We start from the raw sequence: 26,787 nt of genomic DNA, 5'->3' as shown, positions 1-26,787 counted from the left end.
CTCCAGGAGAAGGATACTGCAAAATCTCCATTTCCTCCCCACTCCTAGGGGAAGGATACTGCAAAATCTACATTCCCTCTCTACTCCAGGGGAAGGATACTACAAAATCTCCATTCCCATCCCACTCCAGGAGAAGGATACTGCAAAATCTACATTCCCTCTCTACTCCAGGGGAAGGATACTACAAAATCTCCATTCCCATCCCACTCCAGGAGAAGGATACTGCAAAATCTACATTTCCTCACCACTCCTAGGGGAAGGATACTGCAAAATCTACATTCCCTCTCTATTCCAGGGGAAGGATACTACAAAATCTCCATTCCCATCCCACTCCAGGAGAAGGATACTGCAAAATCTACATTTCCTCACCACTCCTAGGGGAAGGATACTGCAAAATCTACATTTCCTCACCACTCCTAGGGGAAGGATACTGCAAAATCTCCATTTCCTCCCCACTCCTAGGGGAAGGATACTGCAAAATCTACATTCCCTCTCTACTCCAGGGGAAGGATACTACAAAATCTCCATTCCCATCCCACTCCAGGAGAAGGATACTGCAAAATCTACATTTCCTCACCACTCCTAGGGGAAGGATACTGCAAAATCTACATTTCCTCACCACTCCTAGGGGAAGGATACTGCAAAATCTACATTCCCTCTCTACTCCAGCGGAAGGATACTACAAAATCTCCATTCCCATCCCACTCCAGGAGAAGGATACTGCAAAATCTACATTTCCTCACCACTCCTAGGGGAAGGATACTGCAAAATCTCCATTTCCTCCCCACTCTTAGGGGAAGGATACTGCAAAATCTACATTCCCTCTCTACTCCAGGGGAAGGATACTGCAAAATCTCCATTTCCTCCCCACTCCAGGAGAAGGATACTGCAAAATCTACATTCCCTCTCTACTCCAGGGGAAGGATACTACAAAATCTCCATTCCCATCCCACTCCAGGAGAAGGATACTGCAAAATCTACATTTCCTCCCCACTCCTAGGGGAAGGATACTGCAAAATCTACATTCCCTCTCTACTCCAGGGGAAGGATACTACAAAATCTCCATTCCCATCCCACTCCAGGAGAAGGATACTGCAAAATCTCCATTTCCTCCCCACTCCTAGGGGAAGGATACTGCAAAATCTACATTCCCTCTCTACTCCAGGGGAAGGATACTACAAAATCTCCATTCCCATCCCACTCCAGGAGAAGGATACTGCAAAATCTACATTCCCTCTCTACTCCAGAGGAAGGATACTACAAAATCTCCATTCCCATCCCACTCCAGGAGAAGGATACTGCAAAATCTACATTTCCTCACCACTCCTAGGGGAAGGATACTGCAAAATCTACATTCCCTCTCTACTCCAGGGGAAGGATACTACAAAATCTCCATTCCCATCCCACTCCAGGAGAAGGATACTGCAAAATCTCCATTTCCTCCCCACTCCTAGGGGAAGGATACTGCAAAATCTACATTCCCTCTCTACTCCAGGGGAAGGATACTACAAAATCTCCATTCCCATCCCACTCCAGGAGAAGGATACTGCAAAATCTACATTCCCTCTCTACTCCAGGGGAAGGATACTACAAAATCTCCATTCCCATCCCACTCCAGGAGAAGGATACTGCAAAATCTACATTTCCTCACCACTCCTAGGGGAAGGATACTGCAAAATCTACATTCCCTCTCTACTCCAGGGGAAGGATACTACAAAATGTCCATTCCCATCCCACTCCAGGAGAAGGATACTGCAAAATCTACATTTCCTCACCACTCTTAGGGGAAGGATACTGCAAAATCTCCATTTCCTCCCCACTCCTAGGGGAAGGATACTGCAAAATCTACATTCCCTCTCTACTCCAGGGGAAGGATACTGCAAAATCTCCATTCCCTCTCTACTCCAGGGGAAGGATACTACAAAATCTCCATTCCCATCCCACTCCAGGAGAAGGATACTGCAAAATCTCCATTTCCTCCCCACTCCTAGGGGAAGGATACTGCAAAATCTACATTCCCTCTCTACTCCAGGGGAAGGATACTACAAAATCTCCATTCCCATCCCACTCCAGGAGAAGGATACTGCAAAATCTCCATTTCCTCCCCACTCCTAGGGGAAGGATACTGCAAAATCTACATTCCCTCTCTACTCCAGGGGAAGGATACTACAAAATCTCCATTCCCATCCCACTCCAGGAGAAGGATACTGCAAAATCTACATTCCCTCTCTACTCCAGGGGAAGGATACTACAAAATCTCCATTCCCATCCCACTCCAGGAGAAGGATACTGCAAAATCTACATTTCCTCACCACTCCTAGGGGAAGGATACTGCAAAATCTACATTCCCTCTCTATTCCAGGGGAAGGATACTACAAAATCTCCATTCCCATCCCACTCCAGGAGAAGGATACTGCAAAATCTACATTTCCTCACCACTCCTAGGGGAAGGATACTGCAAAATCTACATTTCCTCACCACTCCTAGGGGAAGGATACTGCAAAATCTCCATTTCCTCCCCACTCCTAGGGGAAGGATACTGCAAAATCTACATTCCCTCTCTACTCCAGGGGAAGGATACTACAAAATCTCCATTCCCATCCCACTCCAGGAGAAGGATACTGCAAAATCTACATTTCCTCACCACTCCTAGGGGAAGGATACTGCAAAATCTACATTCCCTCTCTACTCCAGGGGAAGGATACTACAAAATCTCCATTCCCATCCCACTCCAGGAGAAGGATACTGCAAAATCTACATTCCCTCTCTACTCCAGGGGAAGGATACTACAAAATCTCCATTCCCATCCCACTCCAGGAGAAGGATACTGCAAAATCTACATTTCCTCACCACTCCTAGGGGAAGGATACTGCAAAATCTACATTCCCTCTCTACTCCAGGGGAAGGATACTACAAAATCTCCATTCCCATCCCACTCCAGGAGAAGGATACTGCAAAATCTACATTTCCTCACCACTCCTAGGGGAAGGATACTGCAAAATCTCCATTTCCTCCCCACTCCTAGGGGAAGGATACTGCAAAATCTACATTCCCTCTCTACTCCAGGGGAAGGATACTGCAAAATCTCCATTCCCTCTCTACTCCAGGGGAAGGATACTACAAAATCTCCATTCCCATCCCACTCCAGGAGAAGGATACTGCAAAATCTCCATTTCCTCCCCACTCCTAGGGGAAGGATACTGCAAAATCTACATTCCCTCTCTACTCCAGGGGAAGGATACTACAAAATCTCCATTCCCATCCCACTCCAGGAGAAGGATACTGCAAAATCTCCATTTCCTCCCCACTCCTAGGGGAAGGATACTGCAAAATCTACATTCCCTCTCTACTCCAGGGGAAGGATACTACAAAATCTCCATTCCCATCCCACTCCAGGAGAAGGATACTGCAAAATCTACATTCCCTCTCTACTCCAGGGGAAGGATACTACAAAATCTCCATTCCCATCCCACTCCAGGAGAAGGATACTGCAAAATCTACATTTCCTCACCACTCCTAGGGGAAGGATACTGCAAAATCTACATTCCCTCTCTATTCCAGGGGAAGGATACTACAAAATCTCCATTCCCATCCCACTCCAGGAGAAGGATACTGCAAAATCTACATTTCCTCACCACTCCTAGGGGAAGGATACTGCAAAATCTACATTTCCTCACCACTCCTAGGGGAAGGATACTGCAAAATCTCCATTTCCTCCCCACTCCTAGGGGAAGGATACTGCAAAATCTACATTCCCTCTCTACTCCAGGGGAAGGATACTACAAAATCTCCATTCCCATCCCACTCCAGGAGAAGGATACTGCAAAATCTACATTTCCTCACCACTCCTAGGGGAAGGATACTGCAAAATCTACATTTCCTCACCACTCCTAGGGGAAGGATACTGCAAAATCTACATTCCCTCTCTACTCCAGCGGAAGGATACTACAAAATCTCCATTCCCATCCCACTCCAGGAGAAGGATACTGCAAAATCTACATTTCCTCACCACTCCTAGGGGAAGGATACTGCAAAATCTCCATTTCCTCCCCACTCTTAGGGGAAGGATACTGCAAAATCTACATTCCCTCTCTACTCCAGGGGAAGGATACTGCAAAATCTCCATTTCCTCCCCACTCCAGGAGAAGGATACTGCAAAATCTACATTCCCTCTCTACTCCAGGGGAAGGATACTACAAAATCTCCATTCCCATCCCACTCCAGGAGAAGGATACTGCAAAATCTCCATTTCCTCCCCACTCCTAGGGGAAGGATACTGCAAAATCTACATTCCCTCTCTACTCCAGGGGAAGGATACTACAAAATCTCCATTCCCATCCCACTCCAGGAGAAGGATACTGCAAAATCTCCATTTCCTCCCCACTCCTAGGGGAAGGATACTGCAAAATCTACATTCCCTCTCTACTCCAGGAGAAGGATACTGCAAAATCTACATTTCCTCACCACTCCTAGGGGAAGGATACTGCAAAATCTCCATTTCCTCACCACTCCTAGGGGAAGGATACTGCAAAATCTCCATTTCCTCCCCACTCCTAGGGGAAGGATACTGCAAAATCTACATTCCCTCTCTACTCCAGCGGAAGGATACTACAAAATCTCCATTCCCATCCCACTCCAGGGGAAGGATACTACAAAATCTCCATTCCCATCCCACTCCAGGAGTAGGATACTGCAAAATCTCCATTTCCTCCCCACTCCTAGGGGAAGGATACTGCAAAATCTACATTCCCTCTCTACTCCAGGGGAAGGATACTACAAAATCTCCATTCCCATCCCACTCCAGGAGAAGGATACTGCAAAATCTACATTCCCTCTCTACTCCAGGGGAAGGATACTACAAAATCTCCATTCCCATCCCACTCCAGGAGAAGGATACTGCAAAATCTACATTTCCTCACCACTCCTAGGGGAAGGATACTGCAAAATCTACATTCCCTCTCTACTCCAGGGGAAGGATACTACAAAATGTCCATTCCCATCCCACTCCAGGAGAAGGATACTGCAAAATCTACATTTCCTCACCACTCTTAGGGGAAGGATACTGCAAAATCTACATTCCCATCTCACTCCAGGGGAAGGATTCTGCAAAATCTCCATTCCCACCCCTTTCTGAGGCCAGCCAGAGGTGGCATTCGCAGGTTCTCCAAAGTACTCAAAATATCCGCTACCAGTTCTACAGACCTGTCAGAAGCTGCTGGATTTCACCCCTGCTATAAATGAACTGTTGTAGTAGATGACTTCTTGTAGGCACAGACCCTCACCCCTCTCCCCAAGATGCTCTCCGAGGCTACATCATAGCATTTTCCAAGAAAACAGCATGGATATATTAATCCAATTATTGCTCAGGCTTTATTTGTGTGCAGAATCTTTGGAACAGTTCATCGGTGTAGAAATATACTCTCCATTTCAATAGCACTCCACCCTGCACCCAGTGAAACACTAACTTAATGCCTTTGGCTCTTTTTTCTGAAACATTTCTTTCTTTAATTTGAAAGATAAATGCCATGTTGTTGTAGAAAAAAAATCACCATTATTTTTCATTGAGTAAATCAATAATTTCTCTATGCTATTTTTTAATAAAATGAGTTCTGATTGCTAAAGATGCCTGCATTTGTAAAAATTTCCAAATTACGGTACATATTTAGTTGAGTATTTCTTGAGTACAATTTTGGAGACACTTTTGTAACAATTGCCATGACATGCAATCACAATTAGTTTCCATGCCATGCCATGCTTTATCAAATGCTTTGCTGAACGTAAGATATATTATAGTTTATAGCATACCCAGAATTCATTGATGAAGCTCTCTGATTTTAAAAAAAGAGATTAAGTAAGATTTCTCCTTTACAATGCTATGCAAACATCTGGTAATTACTTCATTGACTTCAGTGTGCTTACAGATAAATCTCCTTATGAATTTACCTAGGATCTTCTCTTACTGATATCCAATTGAATACTTTGTGTTTTTTGGATCTTCCTTTTCCCTCTTTCTGAAAATAAAACCAACATTTGTTCTATCTTCCACTTCACAGGAATCTTTCAGGATTTGCAGAAAATCATTTGCAGGGTTTGGCCAAATCATCACTTCTAGAAGATACCATTAATCTGGTCCTGGAGAGTGGATCCCGTTTAAAATAGAGACTAACATTTTCTGATCTGGTTTCTATCAGGCTGAAGTTGCAGTCCTGCTCTTTCACAATTTCTTGGTGGAAGACAATACTTTTCTTTGTCACAGAAGATGGATCCAAAAGATAGAATTGCATTTTAGTATTGCCTCCCCCAACCCCCTTGAGCTGTTGGTATTAAAGGTAAAGGTTCCCTCAAACATATGTACTACTCGTTCCTGACTCTAGGGTGCGATGCTCATCTCTGTTTCAAAGCCGAAGAGCCAGCGCTATCCGAAGACATCTCCGTGGTCATGTGGCCGCCATGACTAAATGCTGAAGGTGCATGGAACGCTGTTACCTTCTCACCAAGGCTGGTTCCTATTTTTCTACTTGCATTTTTATGTGGTTTCGAACTGCTAGGTTAGCAGAAGCTGAGACAAGTAATGGGAGCTCGCTCCATTACGCAGCACTAGGGATTCGAACCACCGAACTGCCGACCTTTCTGATCAACAAGCTCAGCCTTTTAGCCAATGAGCCACTGGGTCCCATTACAATTGACATTACAATTGTTTTTTTCCCTCCTCTCTTTTAACTTTTTTTTGTATAAAGTTTTTTTTCCCTTTCAAATACATTCACAAATATACCTTCTTGTAAATACTATTAACATTTACCTATTAACTATTAATATTTATCACTATCTTCTTACAAATATAGAAAACACAGTTGGGGGCACTTTCTTGCCACACTACCTCCATCTTGTTTTGCAACACCCCTATTCCTTCCTTCTTCTCAACCTCCCTTCTCTCCCTTCTTCTTTCCTCCTCTTTCACCCACTCCTCCTCTCTCCTCCTTCTTCTTACCCTCTCTCCTACTCTTATTTCCCCTCCCTTGCTTCCTCTGCTTTGCTCTTTCTTCCTTTCCCTCTTCATTCTCCCTCCTTTCCGTTGTTGCCCTTGCTTGTTTTCTTTCTCTGATGGATTCTCGGGGTGGCATTCCAGTGATCCCGACTTTATATTTACATAAAAGTATAAATTTAATCTGATCATATTTGAAGAAGTTCTTTTTATTCCTTCACCAACCTCCGTTCATTCTCAGCAGTTCACAGTTCTGGGTTTCTTCTTGGCAACCTGACTCTTTCCGATAGCCATACTTTTTGTTTCAGAATAACAGAGTTGGAAGGGATCTTGTAGGTCATCTAGTCCAACCCCCTGCTCAAGCAGGAGACTCTACACCATTTTTGCCAGACGGTAGTCCAGTCTCTTCTTGAGAGCCTCCAGGGATGAAGCTCCCACAACTTCTGAAGGCGATTTGGGTGGATTGTTCTGTCAGAAATTGTTTCTCCCGGTTTGTCTCCTGCGTGAGCAGGGGGTTGGACTAGATGACCTCCAAGGCCCCTTCCAACTCTGTTACTGTTTCCCAGTGCTTCCCTAAGCCTTTTGGCTTAGCCTTTTCCTCAGAGCAATTCGGCTTTCAACAACTGCCCCCCCCTTCCTTTCCCCATTTTCTCTTGCTGTGAGACACTTTTTAATAAATAAATAAAAATGTAAACTCCTTTTTGAAGTCCAAGTTTGGCATCAGACACAGTCATGCTTCCTTGTGGCTGCCCTTAAAATAAATTTATTTATATTTATATTTTATTTAGCTTGTCACTCATGTACAAGATAACAGGAATAAGAATAAACATGAATGAGAACACAGGGAATGGGTGCAAATAAACGGGGACAGTAGGAAGGGGACGTTAAGGCTAAAGTTGTTTTTTTATTATCATTGTCATTGTCATTATCATTATTATTATCATTATTATTAGTAGTAGTAGTAGTTGTTTATGCTTCAATAAAGACGGTTCCTTTGCGCGCGGCTCTGGCTTTCCCTCAGAAGGCGCGGGGGCCTGGCTGGCTCCTTATCGGAGGCGCGCCCAGGGAAGCCAGAAATCCACCCTCAGACGGCGGAGTCGGGGGCTGGGCGGGTGGCGTCCGACGGCCTTCTCGGGGGCGCGCCCGTTGGAGAAGAACGGCGGCGGCCGCTGAGGCGACGGACGGAGCGGGTTTGGCAGGACGCGGCGTCTCCCCGCAGCCTCACATCGGAGGGGTTCGCCAGCCGCTCCTTCCCCGGCCGCTTCGCCTCTTTCCGGCTGCGGCAGGCTGGCAAAAGGTGCCTTCCCTCCCGCCCGTCTCTTCACTCGAAAGTGCCGCCGCTCAACGAGGCGGACGCGCCGACGGAAAACGCGCCATGGACAGCTCCGCCGCTGCCCCAGAGAACCGCACGGATGCTTGGCGCCTGCTGCTGCCTTTCGCCGGGAACGCCACGCCCGAGCCCCGTCCCGGTGCCGCCTCGGTTCCGTCGGCGCTGGGCTTGGCCCCTGCGGCCAGCGGCGTCGAGGCTCCTTTCTGGGACGGGCGGCTGAGCCACGGGCTGAGCGTCTTCGTGGGGCTGGCGCTGTGCGTGGCCATGCTGGGCCTGGGCTGCACGGTGGAGCTGAGCCAGCTGGGCGCGCAGCTGAGGCGGCCGCTGGGCTTGTTGCTGGCGCTGCTCTGCCAGTTCGGGCTGATGCCCCTGCTGGCTTTCCTGCTGGCGCTCCTCTTCGCCCTCGACGAGGGGGCCGCCGTGGCCGTCCTGCTCTGCGGCTGCTGCCCCGGGGGGAACCTCTCCAACCTCATGACCCTCCTGGTCGACGGAGACATGAACCTCAGGTAGGGCGGGCGAGCGGAACCGGGAAGGAGACGGCTTGGGTATGTGTGCGCGTGTGTGTGACGGGGACTGTTGCGCAGGGCGGACGGGCACTTCTTGCATTCGGCATCCAGTTTTGGTCACCACGATGTAGAAAAGATGCGGAGACTCTAGAAAGAGCGCAGAGAAGAGCAACGAAGATGATTAGGGGACTGGAGGCTAAAACATATGAAGAACGGTTGCAGGAACTGGGTATGTTTAGTTTAAGAGAAAGAAGGACTAGGGGAGACATGATAGCAGTGTTCCAATATCTCAGGGGTTGCCACAAAGAAGAGGGAGCCAAACTATTCTCCAAGGCACTTGAGGGTAGAACAAGAAGCAATGGGTGGAAACTAATCAAGGAGAGAAGCAACTTAGAACTGAGGAGAAACTTCCTGACATTTAGAACAATTAATCAGTGGAACAGCTTGCCTCCAGAAGTTGTGAATGCCCCAACACTGGAAGTCTTTAAAAAGATGCTGGATAGCCATTTGTCTGAAACGGTATAGAGTTTCCTGCCTAAGCAGGGGGTTGGGCTAGAAGACCTCCAAGGTCCCTTCCAACTCTGCTATTGCTCTCGGGCACCAGACATGCCACAGGTGTGGTGCTCTGGCTCTAGTCCAGCCCAAGGGTTTCCCGGCTGCTACCATGAGGATGCGGATCTTGCTAAGGGATTGGGAGGATAGCGGTGGCATTGGGTACAGGTAGTCCTCAACTTACAATGGTTCGTTTAGTGACCATTCAAAAAGTTACAACGGCACTGGGAAAAAAGGACCTTTCCAGCATCCTCAGGATCACAATGATCAAAATTCAGATGCTTGGCAACTGACTCATATTTATGACCGTTGCTGTGTCCCGGGGTCATGTGATCCCCTTTGGCGACCTTCTCACAAGCACTCAAGGGGATTAACAATCAGGTGACTAATTTATCAACCGCAGTGATTCACTTAACACAGGGGTGTCCAAACTTGGGAACTTTAAGACTTGTGGACTTCAACTTCCAGAATTCCCCAGCCAGCATGGCTGGCTGGGGAATTCTGGGAGTTGAAGTCCACAAGTCTTAAAGTTCCCAAGTTTGGACACCCCTGACTTAACAACTGTGACCAGGGGACTAACGTATCAACCGTAGTGATTCATTTAACTGTGGCAAGGAAAGTCATCAAATGGGGAAAAACTCACTTAACAAATGTTTCACTTAGCAGAAATGTCGGGCTCAATTGTGGTCTTAAGTCGGGGGCTACCTGTACAGCTATGTTTCAACATTATGACGGGACTGAGAAAGGTGACATATGGCCATTTTTCACAGGGCTGTCATCCCTGTGGTCGTGTGATTTATATTCGGATGCCTGGCAACCGGTTCGTACTTCTGACGGTTGCAGTGTCCTGACAGGGTCACATGATCACCTTTTGCGATCTTCTGATGAGCAAAGTCAATGGGGAAGCCAGATTCACTCAACAGTCGTGTTATTTAGCAACTTTGGTGATTCACTTAACGCAGGCGTGTCCAAACTTGGGAACTTTAAGACTTGTAGAAATCAACTCCCAGAATTCCCCAGCCAGCCATGCTGGCTGGGGAATTTTGGGAGTTGAAGTCCACAAGTCTTAAAGTTCCCAAGTTTGGACACCCCTGACTTAACGAATGTGTGGACAAGTCGTAAAATGGGGCAAAACTCACTTAAATAAATTTCTCACATGACAACATAATTTTGGGGCTCAGTTGTGGTCGTAAGTTGAGGACTACCTGTAAATGCTTTTCCCACATTTTTCAGAGGGGAAGTTTGGGAACAGGATGCCCGGGTGCTGGGAGTTTGGGATGAGTCTGTCCTAACAAGGGAAACTTCTTCCACAAGCACTTTCCAAATGTATCACCCATTGAATACCGGGAGCGTCCTGTCAAATATTGCCCAGAATTTCATGGATTTGGGTTTTTCAGACTTTATTTCTGGCCCTGAATAAATGAAGTACTAGTGAAAGTAAGGTGTCAATGCCCCAAATATATCCCTATATAGATAAGAAATCTCTCTTTTATTATCTATTTTTTGTGGATTGCTAAGATCATGCTTCTCTCTCTTTTCTTTCTCGCTATTGAAATGTTTTCCCTGAGTTCTTTCTGATGGGCCTCATTTTGCTAATGTGCTGTTATTGCTCCCATCTTATTTTATCCTTTTTGGAGGGGAAAACTAGGATTGAAATATCTTGAATCTTAAATGATTTTTTAAAAAAAAAGATTGGGAGACTTCCAATGTGATTGGAATGGTCAACCACGGACCAGATGAAAAATAATGTTTCCAGGGCTGGCCTCCTGGAGGTGATGAAGCAAAATTATTTTCTAAAGAAGAGGAGGAAGGAAAAAGTGAGAACTGGAAGCAGAGACAAATGTCCTTCTGCAACGGGTTGGCAACCTGCACCTCTGGAGCCACATGTGGCTCTTTTATCCCTCTGCTGTGGCTCCCTGTCGCCAGTTGGCTCCACAATTGGTAGGGCTTTCGGTTAGGACAGGTAGAGGAAAAAGGATGCCACACTAGGAGGAGACTCTATGGTGGGGGAACCGGACTTCCAGTAGGCAGAGGAAAAAAGGATACCGTGCTAGGAAGAGACTCTATGGTGAAGGAACCGGACTTCCGGTCGGTTCCAGAATTGAACGGGGGGCTTCCGTTTAGGACCTTTGTGGCTCTTGAGTGTTTAAGGTTGCCAAACCCTCTTCTGTAAGAACCTTCACCAGAGAGATACAATAGGGCAACAGACAATTCTGTTAGGAGGGCAAATATTAAGAATTGGTTTTGAGCAAAATAACACACACACCCCTCCAAAAGGCTGCCTCCTCTCCTTCGCAGAGCAGACTTGGGGTGGGCATTAGGTGGCATAGACTAGAGGGTGCACAGAAAAGAGAGCCCGAGTTCTGCACTACTAGTTAAATGCAGCTCCCTCTTGCCAGCGAGAGTAACTGGACCACTCAGGAAAAGTGGAGGAAGAGAAGAGAGGTTCTTGGATGCCACTTATCTTGTGCGCTCCACCCAGAGGTGTCTTCATTCTTTCCTTCCTGACAGCATCATCATGACTGCATCCTCCACCTTGCTTGCTTTGATCCTGATGCCTCTTTGTCTGTGGATCTACAGTCGCGCTTGGATCAACACCCCATTAGTGCGCCTGTTGCCCCTGGGGGCTGTCAGCCTGACCTTGTGCAGCACTCTACTCCCCATTGGTCTTGGGGTTTTCATCCGCTACAGATACACAAGACTGGCGGACATTATTGTGAAGGTAAGCTGAGTACACATATGTCTTCTCATAGAATGTATGTATGTATGTATGTATGTATGTATGTAGCCAGGGATGGGATTCAGCCGGTTCTGACCAGTTTGGGCAAACTGGATGCTAATTTTGCATCTGGTTCGCGGAACCGGTAGTTGGAAGGATTGGTTGGTCCCACCCACCCCTCACCTCCCAAGAGCCCATTCATCCTGTCAGGTAAGTGCAGGGCCTGTGTGGAGGCTCTGGGAGGGTGAAAAATGAGCCTTCTGGAAGTCTGGAAAGGGCCTGTTTCGGCCTCCGGAGTCTGGGGGAGGCTGTTTTCGCCCTCCCAGAGACTCAAGGAAAACCTCCGGAGTCTGAGGAGGGAGAAAACTGCCCCCTCCACCAAGGTGCAGGAGGCCCATGGCCTTGCCAAGTAGGCCACACACCCTATGGCCACGCCCATCCAGCAACCCTGCAGAGAACCGATTGCTAAAAAACCCTGTATGTAGCTCAGGGTTGAATTGTGTAGTCCTGACTAGGTAACGTTGTGTAGCATTGATGCTATCTAGGGTAATGAAAAGTCTGCAAGCAAACAACCAAGCTGCTGGAGCACCAAGGACACCAGAGGCCAGTCCTTACTGGTGCAAGAAAATGTCTCTGACCCTCTACTTGAGTAACTAAAGAAGCCTCCTCATCTTATACATCCCACCTGTCAGCATCTCTGTCAGCCACTCCACAGATGAAGGTAGAATCTCAGAATCTCATTTGTTAAATTTATTGAAGAGAAGAAACACTTTAATTACAGAATCCAAAAACCAGATCTTTTAGCCACTATTTATCAGTGAGTTTATTAAGGTAGTGCCTCTTCGATTCCCTTTCTAAATTGCTCTTCATAGAAGAGGATACCCCTCACTTGCCAATTAATTTAGCTTGGTAAGTTGAGTTTCTGATCTCATCACACCAACTTTCAGGAATTTCTGTTATTTTCAAGCTTCTTGGAATTTTGCTTCAAAAATATCCACTCTTCTTAGATATCAGTGTCAGACTGATTGATCTGTTGTCCCTGAATCCTCTTATATTTTTGAAGTTAGGTACAACAGGCAGTCTGCCCCAATCACCTGGTATTTCCCCCAAGATTTTGTAAAGATAATATATAAAGTTCAGAAATCATCAATGCACTTGGAATACTGTGTCCAGTTTTGGTCATCACGATACAAAAATGATGTGGAGACTCTGGAAAGAGTGCAGAGAAGAGCAACAAAGATGACTAGGGGACTGGAGGGTAAAACATATGAAGAACGGTTGCAGGAACTGGGTATGTCTAGGGCTAATGAAAAGAAGAACTAGGGGTTATTATTATAACCCAAAATAATAACCCAGAAATTTCCTGACAGTGAGAACTAATGAACCACAGTGGTGCAGTGGTTAGAATGCAGTACTGCAGGCTACTTCTGCTGAATGCCGGCTATTTGGCAGATCGAATCTCACCAGGCTCAAGGTTGACTCAGCCTTCCATCCTTCCGAGGTGGGTAAAACAAGGACCCAGATTGTTGAGGGCAACATGCTGATTCTATAAACCGCTTAGAGAGGGCTGTGAAGCGGTATATAAGTCTAACATTGGTGGGATTCTCCAGAACTGGTCAGAACCTGCTGAATACCATCTCTGAAGTCTAAGTGCTATTGCTAATCAGTGGTTAGCAATATTGAAAATATATCTGTTTTCCCTGACCATGTTTCTGTTAACTTGGGATTTTAAATGTGTCCTTTCATCTTGTTCCTTATAACTGCATGGTGGAACACATAAAATCTTTCAGGAGAAAACAGCCAAAATAAGAGTTAAATATTTTCATTGTTAAATGTCAGGGGGTTGCAGTCAACACTGAACACTGTGTTCTTTCATTTATTCAGAATACATATAAGTACTTTTTGCTTCTCTGACAACTTACTTATTTGTAGTTATAATACCCTGTTCTTCCTTTTATGTCCTACCTGTGTCCTTTTAATTTTCAGTTTGCCATCAAGTTTTTTGTAGTCATAATGGTGGTGGCTTATTTTTTCCAGATTTGAATTGCTCCTTTAAATTGCTTTAGTCTAACATTTTTAAAGGAATGCGCACCCCTATTTCCCATTAGGTTCTCATGCCATGGAATCCTTCATTTTGAAATTATTAAAAGCTGATTGCTTTAAGTCCAGGATGTGTATTTAGTTTAGTTCAGTCAGGTTTAGTTTTCTTTAAATTCTAGAATTCCAGAATTACATAGTCGTTTCTCTGTGACATTTCCAGAACTTCCAATTTACTCTTCCCTACTGATTAATATCAAATCAAGGACGTGTGTTTCTCTTGTGCCTTTCCTTTCTGAAGCATACCGTTGTTAGCAAGCCATATTCAGAATCACCTGCAGAGCTCATGCTTAGCTGAGTGCATCTCCCAGCAGATGTCAAGGTAATTAAAGACCTTGTTGTTCCATGTCTTCTTGAGTTACAAATTGATTTTGGAAAGCATTTATCTTCTGCCTGATGGAGTGATTGACAATAAACATCAGCCCTTATTAGTCTTGTTTGTCTACTTATTTTAAGCCAGGAATTCTCAAAGTATAATCCAACTATTTCCTTAGAAATTATGATGGCCTTTTGTTGCTAAATTCAAGTCATTAAAATAATGTTTTTAGTCATTCTTTCCTTAATCAAGATCTAAAGTTATCTATCTGTTCAGTGGTGGATTGCACATGTTGTTACTACCGGTTCGCTGCCCCCCCCTACTTCATGCGCACCTTCGGTGCATGCGCCCAGCCTCCCACCCATGTGCTTTGCTCACTCGCGCGCCTTCTGCACATGCGCCTGTCCTCAAAAACATGCCTAAATAGGATGGCATAGAACTGGGGTGGGTGGGTGGGTCCACCCACGATTTCCACTACTGGTTCAGCCAAACTAGTCCGAACCGGCTGAATACCATCCATCCATCCATCCATCTATCATCTATCTATCTATCTATCTATCTATCTATCTATCTATCTATCTATCTATCTATCTATCTTTATCTAGCTATCCATCTATCCATCTATCCTATCTAGCTATCTATCATCTATCTATCTATCTATCTATCTATCTATCTATCTATCTATCTATCTATCTATCTATCATCTATCTATCATCTATCTATCATCTATCTATCTATCTATCTATCTATCTATCTATCTATCTATCTATCTATCATCTATCTATCTATCACCATCTATCTATCTAACAATCTATCTATCACCTGAGGCCAGGACAAGAATGAATGGGTGGAAACTCATTTTATAAAGAGATCCAACATGGAACTAAGGAGAAATTTCCTGACAGTGAGAACAGTTAATTAGTGGAACAATTTTCCTCCAAACGTTGTGGGTGCTCCAACACTGGACGTTTTCAAGAAGAGACTGGACAGCCACTTGTCTGTGTGGTATAAGGGCTCCTGCGTTGGGCAGTGGGTTGGATTAGATGGCCCCCAAGCTTCCTTCCAGCCCTAAAGTTCTATGAGTCGTTTTCAAGGAACCATGTGAAAAGAAAACAAAGGCAATAAACTTTAGGAGCAGATTTTCAAAGTTTTCATTCAAAGGTAACAAGTCCCAGTATAGTCGCTCTTCTCTTAAACAATGGATATTTGAAATCTTCAGGGTTTTCACCCCCAACCTGTGACAGGATTTCATTTAATGATTTTGAAATCATGTTTGCCATGCTTTGACAAAACGTAACTCTTCCCAGTCCTTATAACTCCTCTTGATCCTGGAGTCATTCATTCAGAAAGTGTAGATCATGCTTCCTGAAACCAATTTTCTCTTGTTAATACAATGTCTTTAGCTATAAGGACATCACTTGCTGCATCTTTGGGTTCCTTCCCAAGTCTTTTAATGTGAATCCAAAGGGTAGATGAAAATTATATTCTCAACTGCCAGTTCTTGAGGTTCCTTCTTAAAACCATAAAAGTCTACCATAACATAGTTGCAGGTGCTCTGAGCAATCTATTTTGAGGATGATTTAGAGCAGGAGTGTCAAACCCAAGGCCTGAGGGCTGGATCCATCCTGTGGGATGCTTACATCTGGCCTGCGGGGCCGCCCTGGAAACAGTGAAGGGCTGGCCCACGGTGCCTCTGCCAGTGAAAACGGAGCTTGGGAGGACTATGTGCGGCCTTCCCGAGCTCCGTTTTCACTGGCAGAAGGTTGCAGGAGGCTGTTGCAGCTGAAAGCGGAGTTCGTGAGGGCCGCAACCGGCATTCCCAAACTCCTTTTTTGCTGGCAGAGGCTTGCAGGAGGCCGTCACAGCTGAAAACAGAGCTTGCACCGCAGGCAGCACTCCAAAACTCAATTTTTGCTGGCAGATGGCTGCAGGAGGCTATTGCAGCCGAAAACAGAGCTCAGGGGCCCCTTTTCACTGGCAGAGTACTCAGGCCACCACAGGCGCTGACCCAAGTGACTTTGAGCTGGCCGTGCCCACCCCGGCCACACCCAAACACAACCCTGATGCGGCACCCCTGATTTAGAGGAATAGGAAGGGATAATACTGAATTTGGAATTTATTCTTAGCAAACAGCCTATTTTAAAATCAGTTGATGGTTTCTGTTTATTTTTGTTTCTTATCTCATTATTTCATCCCCCCCTCCCCCAAATAGGCTATTCGCGAGTTAACAATTATTTTATCTTTAAAATACTCTCAAACTCAGAGAGAAAATTAAGCAAAAAACCTCAGTAAAAACCATTTTCCCTCGCTTCCTGCTAACTGGATTCAAAGCTGTTCCTCTAGACCTGATTCATGCTCATCTCATGTACACTTATGGGGAATTGGAGTAGAATTTGGATGGTTCTTCTGCATTTAATGCATTTAAGCTGACATTTCCTGCTGCTCTTTGTTCAAGAGGAATGTAACGTTAATTATGGAGCATTAATCAGGGACAAAAAATTAAATTGTGCCAGCAGGCATCCAGATTCATTGAGGGCATGGAAGGTTGTGTCATTAACTTTATCTCATTAATTAGTAGTTGCTGAGAAGCATGAGGACTACAACGTACCATAGATTGAGGTTTGAACAGATATTTCTTTGGACTAATGTACTAAGTAGAGCAAAATGTAATGTAGATCCAGATCCAATATTACAAGGAAGAATGGAATCCTTTGGGAGGGGAATTGTTCTTCTTACCTTTCTTACCTAAGAAAGTCAAAACAGAGGTAAATGAAGAATGTTGCACGTGTAAGAATTCTGTCCCAGCTTAAAATAAGATTCCTTATGACATTTTAAACCAACTGGTACCATTGAGATCAAGAAAGAATACAAGAACCAAATAAGTTTCGATAATACCGTGTTTCTCCTAAAACACGGCCCACCCCAAAAAGAAGGCCCAGCACTGTTTTGTGTGCATGCATTAGAATGAAGCCCGCCCAGCACTGTTTTGTGTGCATGCATTAGAATGAAGCCCTGTCCCCCAAATTTGGCCCTATTTAAACGCATGTGTGTCGGTCCAGGAAAGCAGCAGCTCGGCCACCAGGTGAGATGCGTGGGGCGAGTAGATTGCATCACTCACTCTTTTCGGGCACAAAAGGAGCAGGCCAGCAAGCTGCGTCGGTCACTCTTTTGGCCCGTGAAAGAAGCGGGCCGGCGAGGTGTATGGGGGGAAAATTGGAACACACCCCTCAAAAAGGCCTAGACATATTTGGGGGGTGGGTGGGTCAAAAGAAAATAAAACCCTGTCGTATTTTCGAATAAACATGGTACATGGTCTATTTATTGGCCAAAGTATACTTGTCTACTGCTACTTATGCTAGTGATTGTAATCATTATATTGCCATCAATAAATGTGCTGCTTTATAGAGTTTTGCATCTCTGGATAGTTATTGTATGACATGATCCAACTGGTAATAAAGTATATTTGGAATGAAGAATTCTTCCATTGAGCATTTGCTTCTTTCCTTTTCCTTTTTAAAAGAAAGGGTTACACCTAGATAACCATTCATTCCCCATAGACTCTGTAGTACCAATAATACCTATGTTCTCTTGTAGCACCAATACCTATCCAATGAATATTTGCATAGAAACTCTGCCTGTGACGAAGTGAAGCTTTCAACTGAAATAACCCATTACAGTACTTGGGAGACCCTGTTTGTTTGTGTGTGTATATGTGGTGTGTGTCTGTGTGTTTAAAGGAAAGAGGCAAATGCTCATGGGAAGAATTGTTCATTCCAAATATATTTTATTACAACTTGGATCATGTCATACAATAACCAACCAGAGGTGCAAAACTCCACTGATGGTCAGAAAATAACAACGTTGCTTTTTTTTTTTTTTTGAGTGATTTCTGGGCAAGACTATCAGGTGTGAAATATAGTGTCAGCCCTTTCTTTTCTCCTCCGCCATCATGGAGAAGGAAGCTTCCAGAAAACAGATGCATAACTTAAAATAGGAGAGACCTAAAGTTTGAATGATGATAAAATACTTTCTCGCGCTAGGGAACAGGGTCTCCTAAGTCAGTGGTCCCCAATGGGTGGGCCGTGAGAAGATTTTGGCAGAAAAAATATTTGCATTTTTTATATTGCACTAAATTAGGGGTCCTCAAACTACGGCCCCTGGGACGGATACGTGCAATGAATGTCTGTGTTGCTGCACAGAGTCTCCCCCTTCGGGGTCTTTTTGGGTGAGTCAGAGGGAGGTAGAAATTCCGACTAGAGGTCTGCTTTGGCCTGGTGTGGGGCTTTGGGCGAAGGCTGGAGGGAAGCGCCGCTGGTGGCAAAGAGCCGGAGGGCCTCGTTCCAGTGGGACAGCATCATGGCCTGGAACTGGCTGACCATCTCACCCTGCTGAGCCTCCAGGCGCCGGCACCTGGCCTTGCACTCCCACAGGTCTTCCCTCTGCTTGGAAAGCCTATGCTCGTAGTCCTCAGTGAGGTGCTTCTGCTGAGCCTCCTTCTTGGGTCAGATCCAATTTGAACTGAGCCAGCTGTTTTGCCAACTCTTTCTCCTGGGGGCTGCTTAGCTCCAGCAACTGCTTCCTGTTGGGGCTCTAAGGAGCCTGGGCAGGGAAAGAGTGGCTGGGAGGGGAGGGGCGAGTAGAGGCTGGCGAGGCATCCCTCAACGTGAGTGACATCAAGTTGGCCATGCCCACCCAGTCACATGACCATCTAGCCACGCCCACCCAGCCGGTCATTAGGCAGCTCATATTAGTGGTCCACAGGATTTAAAATGATGAATTTATTGGTCCCTGAGGTCTGAAAGGTTGGTGACCCGTCTTAAATAGTAGGTTATTCAGCTGAAGGCTTATCTTAGTTACAGGCAGAGTTTCTATGCCAGAGGTGTCAAACTTGCGTCATCATGGCAGAGTCATGTGTTGTATTGCAACTTTCCACCCTTCGCTAAACAGGGTATGGGTGTGGCTACAGTAAGTGACGCATCTGGCCCAGGGGCCACAAATTTGACACTCCTGTTCTATGCAAATATTCATTGGATAGGTATTGGTGCTACAAGAGAACATAGGTATTATTAGTACTACAGAGACTTAGGAGAATGAAAACAGCCAATGGTTATCTAGGTGTAACCCTTTCTTTTAAAAAGGAGAAGGAAAGAGGCATCTAAGTGCACACTTCAAATGGAAAATTGGAGACATTAAATTAAAAAAAAAAGTCTTAATGGAGTGGAACTTCAAAGTTACAGATTGAGAAACTATGGCCTGGCACAAAACCAAATTAAAATAAATGTAGGCAATCCATTTCTTTGGGGAGCACTTGGATTTCTTCACTAGATGACTCATGTCTCTAAATAACTTTGGCCAGAAAATGGCCAGTAAGATACTGATCTAAATTTTAAAAAAAAAGAGGCCTAGGGCTCAGAGGGCAGACTGAGGGTCCCAACTGATAGAGGACCTGGGAAGTTGGCTGTTCCAGGATATTATCATGATGACCTTGATTCAGAATATGTTGCAAGCATTTCTCAGAACTGACCCCATGCACCTAATGAGAAACAGAGGGTGCCAATCATTGCAACCTGATCAGATAGATAGATCTGCCCATGACAAAGGAAGCATTTCTGCCTCCCTTCATTATCCAGGAGAAACTCAAAAAATTAGAATATCGTGCAAAAGTTCATTTATTTCAGTAATGCAACATAAAAGGTGAAACTAATATATGAGATAGACTCACTACAGGCAAAGCAAGATAGTTCAAGCTGTGATTTGTCATAATTGTGATGATTATGATTTACAGCTCATGAAAACACCAAATCCACCATCTCAGAAAATTAGAATATTACATGTAATCAATAAAACAAGGATTGTACATAGAACAATATCAGATCTCTGAAAAGTATAAGCATGCATATGTACTTAGTACTTGGTTTGGGCCCTTTTTGCAGCAATTACTGCCTCAATGCGGCGTGGCATGGAAGCTATCAGCCTGTGGCACTGCTGAGGTGTTATGGAAGACCAGGATGCTTCAATAGCAGCCTTCCGCTCTTCTGCATTGTTCGGTCTCATGTCTCTCATCTTTCTCTTGGCAATGCCCCATAGATTCTCTATGGGGTTCAGGCCAGGCGAGTTTGCTGGCCAATCAAGCACAGTAATCCCACGGTCATTGAACCAGGTGTTGGTGCTTTTGGCAGTGTGGGCAGGTGCCAAGTCCTGCTGGAAAATGAAGTCAGCATCCCCATAAAGCTCGCCTGTGGAAGGAAGCATGAAGTGCTCCAAAATCTCCTGGTTGGCGGCTGCGTTGACCCTGCACTTAATGAAGCACAGTGGACCAACACCAGCAGATGACATGGCTCCCCAAATCAGCAAAGACTGTGGAAACTTCACACTGGACTTCAAGCATCTTGCAGTGTGTGCCTCTCCATTCTTCCTCCATATTCTGGGTCCTTGGTTTCCAAATGAGATGCAAAAGTTGCTCTCATCAGAAAAGAGGACTTTGGACCACTGAGCAACAGACCAGGTCTCTTTTTCTTTAGCCCAGGTAAGACGCTTCTGACATTGTTTGTTGATCAGGAGCGGCTTGACAAGAGGAATACGACATTTGAAGCCCATGTCCAGGATCCGTCTGTGTGTGGTGGCACTTGATACACTGACTCCAGCCTCAAAGTCCCCAACACTTTTGAATGGCCTTTTCCTGACAATCCTCTCCAGGCTGCGGTCATCCCTGCTGCTTGTGCACCTTTTTCTTCCACTTTTCCCTTCCACATAACTTTCTATTAATGTGGTTTGATTCAGCACTTTGGGAACATCCAACTTCTTTTGTAATTACCTTTTGAGGCTTTCCCTCCTTACGGAGGGTGTCAATGATGGTTTTCTGCACAACTGTCAGGTCAGCAGTCTTTCCCAGGATTGTGATTCCTACTGAACCAGACCGAGAGACCATTGAAAGGCTCAGGAACCCTTTGCGGGTGTTATGGCTTAATTAGCTGATTAGAGTGGGACACTTTGAGCCTAGAATATTGCCCCTTTTCACAATACTCTACTTTTCTGAGATTGTGGATTTGGGGTTTTCATGAGCTGTAAGCCATAATCATCACAATTATGACAAATCACGGCTTGAACTATCTTGCTTTGCATGTAATGAGTCTTATCTCATATATTAGCTTCACCTTTTAAGTTGCATTACTGAAATAAATGAACTTTTGCACGATATTCTAATTTTTTGAATTTCACCTGTAGATCACCTTTCTCAGTTCAGAGAACTAGATCCAGGGTGTTTCCTGCTTAGGGAATGGGAGCAGATATTACTTGATTGTTCCTGAATGGAAGTACTGAATAGAACCACTACTGAAAATAAAAGAATAGGCTGGCAAGCGAAATTCTCCAGCAACCAAAGAACCACAAAGGCTGAAATATAGAACAAATTGGTCCTTAATTGGGCCAATTGGAGCCCCACAGCACAGACTGTCCACAAAGGAGGAGACGACATATTCCTTTATCCCTTGGAAAACACCAGTTTCGTACCAGAACGTTTTAACCCAGCTTCAATCTTCTTCTTCTGCAGAACTCCTGTGCTCAGACAGATGCTCCACTGTGAGGACATGTCCTCAATGTATTTGGGGCACTAAAGGATAAGTTAACCAGCGGCCTCGGATTATGCAGGTGGCAAAATTAAAAACAAGATGCAGTGGCTCAGTGGCTAAGGCGCTGAGCTTGTCGATCAGAAAGGTCAGCAGTTTGGCAGTTCAAATCCCTAGCGCCGCGTAATGGAGTGAGCTCCCCTTACTGGTCCCAGCTTCAAAAGCATGTAATAATGCAAGCAGAACAAATAGGGACCACCTTTGGTGGGAAGATAAAAGCGTTCAGTGCGCCTTCGGCATTTAGTCATGCCGGCTACATGACCACAGAGATGTCTTCAGGCAGCGCTGGGTCTTCGGGCTTTGAAACGGAGATGAGCACCGCCCCCTAGAGTCAGGAATGACTACCACATATGTGAGAGGGGAACCTTTACCTTAAAATTAAAAAGGGCTATGAACTCTTGATTTCTCTGATTACCAGAAGACCAGTATCTGGGTGACCTTAGACTCATCACTTCACCACTCTGGCTCTCATACACACCTACCATGCAGTCAGTGGGGTCCGAGTTGGAAAAAAATGTGAAAATGTGAAGTGAAAATGTGAAATGTAGAGCATGGCAAGCAAATTCCATGTTCGGAATCATTAGGAAAAGGACTGTAAATAAATCTGACATTCTAAAATGACTTTTTAGGTTTTTCTAGTGCAGCTATGTATTTGTGACATTTTAAAAGGGTAGAGCTGGAAAAAGGACAGGAAGGGGCAAATAAATTATTACAAGGCTAAAACATCTTCCTTACAGCAAGAAATGCCCCTGGGATCTTTTAAAGCTAGAAATGAGGATAAAGAATTAGAACCTGTGGGGATTTAATGAAATTAAAAGATTTCTGGAACCAAACACAATCAAACACAACTGCTAAGATCATTTCTCTTGTCTGCGATTATAAATTATTTGGGGGGGGGGTATGTCTTTCCTTCTCTTTTTCTGAAAGTTTCCAAGGCATTTTAAGCAGTCTTGTCTGATTCCGATTGATGCAACTAAAACACAGCTGTAAGCAGTAGTTGGGGGTGGGCTGCTAGGGGCTCGGAAGAACCTCTAGCTAAGATTGTGTGCTTTTCGGAGAACCCCCAAATCCCACTCCTGGCTGGCCCCGCCCACCCCTCCCCTCCCTGAAGTTCCCATGTGGCCCATTTTGGATGCAGGGAAGTGCAGGATGCGCGCGGAGGCTCAGGGAGGGTGAAAAACAGGCCCACCGGAAACTCGGGAAGAGGGAGCCTAGGGAGGCTGTTTTCCCCCTCTCAGAGGCTCAAGGAAAGCTTCCGGAGCCTGGGGAGAGCAAACCCCCCTCCCGGCTATGGTGCAGGAGGCCGACTAGGCCATGCCCACCATGACCATGCCCACCCAGCAACCAGGCAGAGAACCCCTTGCTAAAAATTTTGAAGCCCACCCCTGTAGGTAGTCCTTGACTTACCACCTTAATTGAGCCAGTGATTATGGTCATAAGTTAAGACTGTGACCAATTTTACAAACTTTTTTTACAACCAGTCAATAAATGCCCCAAATGCAACCACAGATTTAATTTTCATCTCATTCTTTCTTCCCTAGATCTCTTTGTGGTCTCTGCTGGTGACGCTGGTGATACTTTTCATTCTCACTGGTACCATGCTGGGTCCTGAACTTCTGGCTACTATCCCTGCCACTGTATACATAGTAGCTGTGCTGATGCCCTTGGCAGGTTACGGCTGTGGCTACGGGATAGCGACCTTATTTCGCTTGCCCCCGCACAGCAAGCGGACGGTGTCCTTGGAAACTGGCTGCCAGAACGTCCAGCTCTGTACCGCTATCCTCAAGCTGAGCTTCCCCCCCCAGTTCATTGGGAGCATGTATATGTTTCCTTTACTCTACGCCCTCTTTCAATCGGCTGAAGCCGGACTGTTCGTACTGGCTTACAAGATATACGGAAAGGATCTGTACAAGCAAGAGCCTCTCGGAGGAGACAACGAGGAAGAGACAGATGTTTCTTACAGGAAACTGAAGGAAGAAGTAGTCCCAGAAATTTCTTATGGCACAGTAATTGCTGGGGATTGTAGTCCAGTGGTTATGGAGCCGACACAGACAGTCCTCTAGAGGAAAGGAAGATCTTTTAAAAAAAGAACATCCTGTGTTGAAATAAACTGGTCAGCCAAGTAGGAGAAACAACAGGGATCCTGAATATTTGTTGTTATGTTGGTTTTCTCACTGTGCTAGAAAGTGTTTTCACAAACTGCACAACTGTATAAATCTCTTCAACCTGTTGTCAGAATATGATGCACACCAGGGAAGGGAAGGGAAGGAGAGAGAGAGAGAGAGGGAGGGAGGGAGAGAGAGAACATATTGATGAATGTATTGATAACTGTAAATCTTTGGCATCAACTGCATTTGCTGTTTAAAAAACCAAGTTGTGTACCTTGTATATTATTCAGCTTCTACATTGGAAAGATTGAAGTAAAGTTGTGTGTACTTATGACTGATTAAATTACTTGCAAATATGACAAGCCATTAGGAAATTTATCTGAGACTGTCTGCCTCATCTACAGTACAGAGCTGCTTCTTCCATAGAAAGTAGAAGAGCCTAGACAATAAAAATTGTATGTTTTCTTCGGGGAGTAATTCTTTATGACAGATATTTGGGAGAGGAAAACTGATCCAAGGCAATCTTGTTTAAAGGGAAAAAAACACTGGTTTTTACTTTAACTGCAACCGCCGTCCAAGACCTCAATCTGAGTTTTCCTACTGGGGATATATTTTGAATCGCTTGGCTTGCTTCCACTCTGCAAAGCTAGAGCTGCAAATGCTGCAACAGTGGTGCCCGCACTTTCTGCCCGACATGTGGCAGAACATTTCGTGCCCATATAGGCCTTACCAGCCACCTGCAGACACACAATAGACACCCCACAACCTGTTAGATGTCAAGGTCCTTTTCGAACACAATGGACGAACTCCACCATCATATTTTGAATGCATTCTAGAGGAAACAGAGCTAGGATGGGGGGAAGAGAGGCCATCCAGACTATCAAAGAGGTAACCCCCAAGTACATGCCTCAGGCAAAATTGGTCTACTGAACTCAAGGGGATTATTTTTAAATGACAAACATGCCTGCCAGTTCAGGAATAAATTCCGTTGTTTCAAATCACTACAGTTTAAAAGGATTTAGGGTACAACCAAACAGCTGCTTAATATCTCTCAAACCTTCCTATTACTGTTATTTACAATTTAAATTAGAAGCAAAAGGACAATAAAATGTAAGGGATCTGTGCAAAAATCAATACTACAGCCCCCCCCCCCAAATCATTGATTGAACGAATCCTAAGTAACACCTAAGACTATGATGGCAAACCTGTGGGCCTCTGTGCCATCGCCCCAGTGCGCCTGCCAGCTGATTGTCCAGTTTCCAAGGTGCACATGCCTGCCAGCCAGCTGGTCATCGGGTTTCTGGTGCCCTGATGTGCCCGTACGCTCTTTCCAGTTTGGGCACTCTGTGCCTAAAAGGTTCACCATCACTGACCTAAGGTAAAGGTTCCTCTCGCACATGCATGCTAGTCATTCCTGACTCTAGGGGGCAGTGCTCATCTCCGTTTCAAAGCCCGAAGAGCCAGCGCTGCCCAAAGATGCCTCCATGGTCATGTGGCCGGCATTACTCAATGCTGAAGGCGCATGGAGCGCTGTTATCTTCCCACCAAATGGGGTTCCTATTTTTCTACTTGCATTTTTTACATTCCGTTGAACTGCTAGGTTGGCAGAAGCTGGGACAAGCAACAGGAGCTCACTCCATTACGCAGCACTAGGGATTCGAACCACCGACCTTCTGATCTACAATCTCAGCATCTTAGCCACTGAGCCACCACGTCCCTGATGCTAGGATACTTAATATTCTTGCACATAGTTGTCTATCTAGTTGTCATTGATTCAGTTTCCATTTGTAGCCACACCTGATCAATACGGACTTGAAACTCAATTCCTTTCTTCTGCATAAACGCATCAGGACATCGCACCCTTTCCCCTTTTTCATCCATGCTTGCCTAATGGGAATGCAAGATAATTAACTGAGATTCATAATGAACCGCCTTTTCTATTAATTAACTAACGGTATCCAAAAAAAGATTTTGATAACTGGATCCTGGGCGTGTTTGCCCAAAAGCAACATTTCACTTGTGTTTCCCAAAGCAAGAGTGCCCAGCAACGTGGCAATGTCAGCAGGAAACCCTGTTTAAACTTAGTTAAAGGTAAAGGTTCCCCTCGTACATGTGTGCTAGTCATTCCCGACTCTAGGGGGTGGTGCTCATCTCCGTTTCAAAGCCGAAGAGCCCGAAGACGTCTCCGTGGTCATGTGGCCAGCATGACTAAACTCCAAAGGCACACAAAATGCTGTTGCATTCACACCAAAGGTGGTTCTTATTTTTTCTACTTGCATTTTTATGTGCTTTCCAACTGCTAGGTTGGCAGAAGCCGGGACAAGTAATGGGAGCTCACTCTGTTACGCGGCACTAGGGATTCGAACTGCCAACCTTTCTGATCGACAAGCTCAGCGTCTTAGCCACCTTATTAAACTAGGTTAGGTTTGGGTTTTTTGAAACGCAGCACAATGGGATGGGCCCAAGCCTCTCTACAGGGACTAAATTAAACCAGGATATTGTGGCTTTCCTAGCGTAGGGTTTCCTGCCTAAGCAGGGGGTTGGACTAGAAG

At 45.2% G+C, this 26,787-nt stretch overlaps 1 protein-coding gene across 1 annotated transcript; it reads left to right on the top strand.

The window, feature by feature from the left end:
• Positions 1-7,999: 7,999 nt before the first annotated feature.
• On the top strand, positions 8,000-24,638 carry SLC10A4 (solute carrier family 10 member 4). Its single transcript, XM_081959841.1, has 3 exons — positions 8,000-8,818; positions 11,882-12,092; positions 23,669-24,638. Exons 1-3 carry the CDS (start codon positions 8,358-8,360, stop codon positions 24,188-24,190), a joined length of 1,194 nt encoding a protein of 397 aa, XP_081815967.1. The 5' UTR covers positions 8,000-8,357; the 3' UTR covers positions 24,191-24,638.
• The last annotated feature ends 2,149 nt before the right edge of the window (positions 24,639-26,787 follow it).

The sequence above is a fragment of the Natrix helvetica genome (genome assembly GCF_964273705.1).
Source record: "Natrix helvetica genome assembly, chromosome: 7".
NCBI classification, from domain to species: Eukaryota; Metazoa; Chordata; class Lepidosauria; order Squamata; family Natricidae; genus Natrix; species Natrix helvetica.
This window is presented reverse-complemented; position numbering and strand designations above follow the sequence as displayed.

What these genes read in the sequence shown, in the direction of transcription:
- SLC10A4 (XM_081959841.1), top strand. Translation starts at nt 8,358, where the DNA reads ATGGACAGCTCCGCCGCTGCCCCAGAGAACCGCACGGATGCTTGGCGC. An exon ending in GACGGAGACATGAACCTCAG is followed by an intron (nt 8,819 to 11,881) that starts GTAGGGCGGGCG and finishes CCTTCCTGACAG; the next exon opens with CATCATCATGACTGCATCCT. An exon ending in TGGCGGACATTATTGTGAAG is followed by an intron (nt 12,093 to 23,668) that starts GTAAGCTGAGTA and finishes TTTCTTCCCTAG; the next exon opens with ATCTCTTTGTGGTCTCTGCT.